At 38.5% G+C, this 9,065-nt stretch overlaps 1 protein-coding gene across 1 annotated transcript; it reads right to left on the bottom strand.

Moving 5' to 3' along the window:
* Window positions 1-6,234: 6,234 nt before the first annotated feature.
* Window positions 6,235-7,515, bottom strand: ZBTB6 (zinc finger and BTB domain containing 6). Its single transcript, XM_044661484.1, has one exon. It carries the CDS (start codon window positions 7,513-7,515, stop codon window positions 6,235-6,237), a length of 1,281 nt encoding a protein of 426 aa, XP_044517419.1.
* Between the last annotated feature and the right edge of the window lie 1,550 nt (window positions 7,516-9,065).

The following is a 9,065-nucleotide window of genomic DNA, read 5'->3' as shown; positions in this document are numbered from 1 at the left end:
GGAGGAGAACAGAGAGAAAAGGGGAGGAGAAAAGGGGAGGAAAGGGAGTGGGGAGGGAAACGGAGAGTAGGGAGGGAAAGAGGGAAGGGCATTGGGGAGAAAGAAGAGGTAAAAGGGAGAAAGAGCGGAAGCCCTTTATAAAGCTCCGCGGGACAAGGGGCATGGCCTGCCCCCGGGATCCCCCCTCTGCGGGCCACAGCTCCCGCCTGGGCGGGGCGAGGGGAGGGCAAAGTGGCTGGTGCCTGGCCCCTCTGGCCTCAGTCAAGCAGCTGAGGAGACAGAGGTGGCTGATAGAGCCCTGAGGGAGAAGGGAATGGGGAAGAGAGTTGCCGGCCCGGAGGAGGCAGACACTGTCAGGCGCAGACATTCCCTCAGGGCGCCCCCTCACGGCCTCTCCGAGGGCTCAGGCCCCGGTTCCCGCCCGTCCGCCCTACCTGAGGGCCCGGGCGGGGTCGCTACGGACCGTTCCGGGGAGCCCCGGGGCGACGGCGGTGACGGGGGTCGGCGACGAAGACGCCTCCTCTCCCCGGGGCACGGCTCGGCTGCGGCTCCGCGGCCTCAAACTCCATCGGGAGCAAGCGGGAAAGCCCCGTTGGCGTTGGCGGTGTAGGCGGCGGCGGCGGCGGCGGCCGCAGCGGCGCCTCCTCCTCCTCCTCCTCGCGAGAGGCGGACGGGGAGGGAGCCGGGGCCCCAGATCCTCTCGCGAGGAAACACGCCCCAACTCGCGCGAGATTGCGCATGCTTAGTTTCCTACTTTTTACTTCGCCCTTAGGGCTTTCAGGTTAACCCACCCTCATCACGTGATGAAGGAAACAAGCAGGAGCATTCTGGGAAACACCAAGAAGGGGACTCAAGGAGAGATTTCTGGGAAACTCAAATCAATTCACTCTTTTAGCAGTCCATATAATAGTCGCGACCTAAAGTAAGCGGAGGCATAGAAAGGTGCCATCCATGAAGTGACTCAAGCACAATAGTGATTTGATTTCTTTCTATCTAAATCTCCCCCAAAAGGTGCAAAGATTTTACACACATCTACTATTCTATTTTGCAAGCACAAATTGGCTCTAATACAAACAAACTATAGCATCAAGTGCCAAAAATGACATAAAGACAGATGGAGCCCTACTTACAATCGTGGGCAAGTCAGTTAATATCTCTGTGTTTCATGTGTTAATGTTAAAGGATTATCCTTTAGGTCTATTCTCAATCTAAATTTCTAACATACCTTGAACTGTTATATTTAATAGTAGATTCACAGATTACTGAGGTTTGAAAGGTAGTGTTATACTTAAAGATTGGGTTTTTTTTTTTTAAGTTTTCCTCTTCCATGACCACCACCCGCTAAAGATAAACATTTAAATAGTTGTGCACAAAATTTTCTTTTGTTGCTATGGATTTGAAATGACAGAACTCCCAATTTGCAGAATAAACCAAGGACAGTACAAGTATTATTTAATGGCTATGTGACTGACCAAATCACTCCACCTGTTCTGAGTGTTTCCTCATGTGTAAAATGGAGGGGGGGGGGAACACTATCTACCTCAAAAGTTATTGGGAATTTACATTTTTACTTCCATGACATTACAAAGTTTGCAAACAATGAAAGGATTTTAAAAAACCTCAAAGCACTATGGAAATGTTTACCTTTTCTTGAAAATTCATAAATCTTCACAAACATCAATCTCTAATCCAACCTCCATTTTATTATCCTAAATATTAAGAAGTCAGGTACAAGAAAATGGTACACAATCAGGTGAACAAAAGAGAAAAGTGGTATTTCATTTTGAAGAAATTCAATAACCAATTTTCTTCAAGATCCTTAACACATAAACATAGTAAATAAAAACAAAGTTTTAATTTAAGAATATAGAGCTTTCAGGGTTTTCTCCTGGCCATGACAAAATCACAAACATTGCATTTCTCTATAATAAAAAATTTCAACTCTGTACCAAATGTAATATTTACAAAAAGTGCTTAGCACAATGCCTACCACATGGTAGGAACTAAAATTCTTATTCCTTTCTCCATTTCCCTTTTCTACCATACCACACTTGCACTTTTTAAAACTAGATTCCATTTTCCAAATCCTGTTGAGATATATCATGCAAGTAAACATTCTTCTGGGAATGCTTCTCATGGAATTATTGTGTTATGGGACAGTATAACCAACATTTCCAACCTTTCTATCAACCAAAGATCTAAAAGTGATTTATGAAAAAGATTCTCATGAGACTCTTATATGGTATGTGTCTATATGTAGGTATGTGTATGTATGTATTAGTTTTTCAATTGTGTCTGACTCTTCCTGACCTGTTAGGGGTTTTCTTGACAGATACTGAAATAGTTTGCTATTTCCTTTTCTAGCTCGTTACAGATGAGAAAACTAAAGAAGAGGGTTAAGTAACTTGTCCAGGGTCACAGAGCATCTGAAGCCATATTTGAACTCAAGAAGTCTTCCTGACTCCAGGCCCAGTGCCCTAGCCACTGTGCCATCTAGCTGCCATGTGTGTATACACATATATATGTGTGAATACTATCTCTCAGGATTTGGTTACACTTGGGAAAGAAATATCTTTCAAATAACTGGGTAGAAATAAATTCTTAAAAAACTTAATTCTTATGAACATATTGTCACCCACAAAATGTTTTCAATTTTAAAACTAAGATGAAATTAACAAGGCAAAATGAAGCTCTAAATTAAATCTCAAGAAAATTTCTTCTAAGAGGTGTAGCTACACATAATCATTTTAAAGTCCCAGCTCAAAAGACAAACTGCTGAAAAAGTGAGAACCTTAAAAGCAAAGACCATGTCTTATTCGTTTTGTATACCTACACTATCAGTCATGTTATTCAATATGTTCAACAAGGCCATTTTCCCCTATAAACCTATATCATTTATCAAATGGGAACAATAATTATACTCCTTATTTCATCAGATTTTTGTAAGGAAAATATTTTCCAAAAATGTAAATTGCTCTAAAAATGAGCTACCCATCTTCCTTAGCACATAATCCATTTCTCTATTTATAGAGGGTAATTTTAAAATATTTATTGAAATAATATTTTCTAATAGTGAAAAAATTGTAGTGAAATTCTAGCCCATTTAAAACATTTTCTGTAGATTTCTGAACCTTCTCTCAAGTCTCCCATCTTCTAGCTCAGATTTTCAGTAAAACAAAATCATAAATTTAAAATTTTTGAAAATTGAAATTTCAAATCATTAGAGCTGAAACTACAAATCAAGTATACACTACATTTTACAGAGGAAAGTATAGTCTTGGAAAAGTCTAAATGGCATTTTCAACTTTTAAAGTTATGTGGTTCTATAGCATTTTTCACAAAGATACTACAAAATAGTCATTCAACAAAGACCCTCAGCTGAAAGGTGGCATGATATATAAAGGCCAACCTTAAGTTCAAGTCCTGCCTCTGACATATACTAAGATGTGTTAAAATGGGTAAATCACTGAACTTCTCAGTATCCTATGGCAAATCTCTAGAACTATAAGTTAAAGAGACATTTCTCTTCCAAAATGGTAGAAGGATATCCCACAATAGAAATTTACACACACACACTGCTGAAACCACAAGTATGGAAAAAAAAATTCCCATTAACTAAATACTCATAAACAGCTGAAATGTAATAAATTTGAAAATAAGAGTTTAAAAAGAAATATCTCGCAGGTGAAGCTCACTAGCATGGGATGATAAGAAACTTAACATTTTCCTTGTAGGTTAATGTAGGTTAATTTATCAGATTTTTACAGAACATAATTGCTATATTGCAGGAGGCACAACCAATCAATCAACAAGCATTTATTAAATGTCTACTATGTACCAGGCACTGGGACTACAAAGACAAAATAGTCCCTGCCCTCAAAGAGCTTACATTCTATCAGGGGAAACATACACATTTAAGTAGGTACAAAATATATACATAGTAAATATAAAATAAATGGGATGGGGAGAGAGAAGAAAGATACTGGGAGAATCATTAAAGGCCTCAAGTAGGAGGTGGCACTTGAATTAAGCACTGAATTGAAATTAAGGATTAAGAGGGAAAGAAGAGAGAATGCATCCCAGCAATGAGGAAACAAAGCCATGGGAAAATGAGATGCTTTGTCCTATATGAAGAGCAGCTAGGACAAAGTATATAGAGGTGAATGATGTTGTAGTATAGATGGAAAAGTAGGCTGGAGCTAGATTTAAAAGAACCAGAATTTTCATTTTATCTTAAGAGTATGAAATAGGGAATTAATGGAACTATATGAGCAGGAGAGTGACATGATCAGACCTGTGCTTTAGGAATATCACTTTGGCAAACTGTGTAGAGGACAGATAAGGGCAAGAATTTAGAAGAAGGGAGATTAATTAGGAGGTTACGGCAATATGACTTAACACTCAAATCACTTCTCTCAGACTAGGGGGTCAACAAGATGTATCATCCAACAGTATATACTGCACCATAAGTATATAGAAATAACAAGGAGCTTTACCATTTAACAAGAATCAAAAATCAATTTTACTTCCACTATACTTACTGTACATACACATTTTCATTTTTGGCACATCCATGGAGAATACACATATCTGAATTTAAAAAAAAAACTTACTCAAATTATTTTAATACAAAACTTTGAACATCAGCTAGAGTCACATGAATAAGAATGCTCCAATTTATCATTAAGAAAAATCACGACTATCCATGTACAATACTAATGAAAAAACAACTAGGTTAAAGAACTGCCATGACAAAAAATGTATTGCCAAGACAAAGTAAAAAGAATCATATCTAGAACACATTCAATGTCTTTTATGAATTGTGGATTTCTAGAAAATGCTATGTTTCTTATTGGTTACATAATCATATTGATGATAAAAATATCTGATATGTTTGAATTAAATATAATCTCCAGACATAGCTAATTTAGTATTCATTTCCAAAGTATGTGATTCAGTAATTCAAATAAGTAATATTTATTCTCAAATGGAAATAAATTAAAATATATTAAAACCATCACATGGGTACAATTATCTTCTTTACTCCAGTGAAATGTTTATATATTTTTAATCTATAGGTATATATATATATGTGTGTGTGTGTGTGTGTGTATACCAATATATGTATTGATGTATTTTACATATGTTGGTGTATACACATATTTTACATATATATAGGCATATAATTATATAATGCAAATATATGTATACATGCCTGTGTGTACAAAAAAATTAATTTTAATATAACCCTGCATTTTCCTTTGGTGGCACAAGTAGGTTGCAGCATATTCCCAATAACAACTTGTGCCCAAGAATTTGTTTAAAAGATATTAAAAAATTAAAAAGGGAGGTTGGTCAAAAATATAGCAAGAGTGAGAAATAACAGATGGACAGTGCAAGTACTATGATGTTATCCAGAAATTTTAAAAAAAGATGACAATTGGTGTGTTAGGCTGAATCTTTATGGAAGATTGATTAAAGATAAAGCCAATCAAAAGGACAAAAAAGTGTGAAGGGATTGTCCTTTGGGTAAGTGGAGAAAATACTCATGCAGAAATAAATGATATGCTGAATAATTTCTCTAAAGGCAACTGACTTTTTTTCATATTTCATACAAGAAATATATTAATCATTTACAATTTCAACCAGATAAGTTCAAAGAACTATTTGGGTTAGAAAAAGTGGTAGAATTTATAAAGGTAATCAAAATATTTATCCTAAAGATTAATCACACTTGCATTCATCTGCAATCCTCAAAAGTGATTCTAAAAGGAATTAAGACTGGCAAAGTCTCAGATTTTTTTTTCTAATGGTCTCCAAGATAAGAGTACAAGTAAAATATGGTTGCTGCTCTTGTGTGAAACACTAACACTGGAAATTCAATCAAAAATCTGAAAAATAATGACTATTGAGTTCTTTCTGCTCCTTAGTCAGGAGACAGTTAACATTAACCAAGTACCTATATGCATAATACTCCTTAAAGCACCAAATAAGCTGGCTATGAAAATCATCTAATATTTTGGTATATGATGTTTAAGGCAGAATAGAACTCCATCAACCTTTCCATTAACTCCCACAACTTTTAAGAATAGACATTACAAAAACACAGTATGCCAGTAGATCAAAAAAAGCAAACATACAAAGAGGAAATACAGAATTACAAAGGAATATTTTTGCAGAACTCAAGATAATGGATTATAATATCTAAGTCTCCAAAGCAAGTGTGTATTACTATTAATCATAGTCTATTTTGACTTTTGTGATGACATCAAGGTTTGCCCTTTCCCCACTACTTCTCCCATGAACAGAGGTCAAGTGCTTTTTGAGGGCAGATTTGTGCTTAAAGTCCATGTCACAACAATGGCACTTATAGGGCCGGTCTCCACTGTGAATGTTCAAGTGGTCCTGAAGAGTGCTCTTAGCAGTAAATGTCTTTAAACACACAGAACACTGAAATGGTCGTATGCCCATGTGTCCTCGGATATGCCGGTTAAGATTTTTCTTCTGTGTAAATGTTTTTCCACATTGCAAACACAAGAACAGTTTGTGCATTTTCAGATGGCGCAGATAATTTTCAAGATGAAGAAATCCTCGCGGACACTTGGGGCACTGGTGCCTCCAGGAATAACCCTCTTCTAAACTTTGAAGTCCATTTGTTATACCAATGTTCCCTTCTGTACTTTCACCAATAAATCCCTGAAAATGATTCCCAGGGACTTCTGTCATCCTGCTTTCCACTGTAGAATTAATCAGTGAATGCTGTGTTTCTGGGAAATATATGTTTGTTTTAGAAGAGGTACAAGGCTGTGAAAACTGTTCACTTTCTACAGTAGGCACATTGATGGAATCCATTCTGAAGATGCAAATTTCATCATCTTTATACCCTATTTCAACTGCTGAAATCTCTGATGCTTTCATATCTTTTTTGTCTAATAACAAGCCCTGTATAGTCGGTTGCAAAGCATTATCTTTTTCTTGCTTAACGTCGATATCCAAGTTTACAGGGCTATCTTCAGAAATCTCAATTATTTCACAGTCTCTATCTAAATTTTCATCTTCATCCTTTAGTTCTGGATAAGAAGAATGGCATATCTCAGCACTCTGACTGTTGTTCTTCATTGAAGAATCTATTTCCAAATACTTAGACAAAGCTTCTGTGCACTTCTCCACTATATGTACCATCTGAAGGTAACTTGCAGCAGTCAAATATTTCAAAAGCTCTTTCCTTTTTACCTCCAGTGCACCAGTGTAACAAGAGAGTAATAACTTTCTGCCAATCTCTGCACTCTGCAAGATGGTGATTCTGACCTGCTTTGACTGGTTGAGTAAAAACTGATCTCTCATGAAAGTAGAGCAAGCAGCAAAAATCACCTTGTGTCCCTGGAATTCCGTGTCATTGATATAGATGGATACATCGCAAAATAAATTCTGCTGTCTCAAGAGGTTCATTTTCTGTAGGACAGCATCACCTTGCTGCTCAAATTGGAAGTGCAGGACATCAGATTCAGCAGCCATGGTCACACTTATTAAGAAAAACAAAACATAAATGTTATAGTGGGAGATGTAGCTCCAACATAAAGATCTCTTTAAATCACTATAGTTTAAAAAGAATCATTGTTAGAACTCAGATCTAGATGTTGGCATGTGGTTTAGTACTACCTTACCATGTGACCTTGGACAAGTTTTAGAATCATAAATTTTTACAAATGGGGGAAAGGACGTTGGCAGTCATAAAGTCCAATAGTACCACCAGAAGTCCAAAACACAACATTCATGAAAGACAGGCACTGGTAAAGACCTGCCTGAAAAGTGATTAGCCAGCCTGCTCTTAACATTTTCCAGTAAACAGCTTACTAACTCAGAGACAATCCATTCCACTGTTAGACAATTGTCAAATTCTTTCTTAATCTCAAACCTACTTCCCTAAAAATTACACTCACAAACCTTACTTTTCATTTTGTCTTTTGGAGTCTATAGGAAATCTAATCCCTCTTCTAAAATACCTGACAAATATGTGAAAGAGAATTCGTGGCCCCTCCCCCAAATCTGCTCTTATCTGTAAACCATCTCTCCTTAGATGTTTCACCTCTCCAGTCTTCATTTTATTCACCAGTAAGAAAGAAAGGGTTTTGATAGATAAGCTGCAGAAGATAGCAGGAAAACCTGAAAATTCATTCAGGAAAGGATGTGAAGTTGACAACCAGTTCACTTCCTTAAAAAGTCAAAACCATTCCTTGGAGTTTTAACATTCTGTGCTTCAATCAAGTTAGAGAGGCAGGAAGATACCATGAAATGAGCATTAGACTGAGAGTTAAGTGACCTGGTTAGAAATATGGTTCTTACTGTCACTGGCTTAATCACCATAAACAAATCTTTGTAAAACTCCCTGGGTCCGTTTCCTTATGTAACAAATAAGGAAGTTGGAACGTAAGGTTCCTTCCAGATATAAAGGACTATGAAAAACTTCTCTGAGCCCCTCGACTCCAAAATATATCAAAAGTGTAGACGACAATCCCTCCTGGCCTTCCCTACCCTCAAAAAGATGTGGAGGGAAGAGCTGTGGTTATCATATCCACTCTTTCCCCCTTGCTAAAGTGTCTATTTCTAGGGCCTCTCCCTCCTTCTCTGGCCCCTTATCTCCAAACCCCAGCAATGGGGAACAGGGAAAAGCCTCTCCTCCAGATCCTGACCTCTGCCCACCGTCAGCCCCGAGCTGACCCGAACGTGGCCACTGTACACACTCACGCGTTCCGGCCGCGGACCCGCGGGAAACTGCGCCCTCCAAGGAGAGGCCCCTCAGGCAACAGTAGCAGCGGCTGCAGTAGCAACGACTGCCCAGAACGGAAGCTTGGCTCAGGTTAGGACAAAACCCTTCCGGGGTAAGTCGACTTCACCCTCCGCTGGCCGAACCATCCGTTTCAGTAGCGACAGCGGCGGTCGCAGTAGGACAAGGAACTCAGCAGCGAACCGGAAGCACATCCTGCCAGCCATCCTACCCACCTCACAGACTGACCTGCACGCTACCCAGGTTGGCTCCGCCCTCCTTCCGGCGAACCCCCGGAAGT

This window comes from Gracilinanus agilis, chromosome 2, assembly GCF_016433145.1.
Source record: "Gracilinanus agilis isolate LMUSP501 chromosome 2, AgileGrace, whole genome shotgun sequence".
Lineage (NCBI taxonomy): Eukaryota > Metazoa > Chordata > Mammalia > Didelphimorphia > Didelphidae > Gracilinanus > Gracilinanus agilis.
This window is presented reverse-complemented; position numbering and strand designations above follow the sequence as displayed.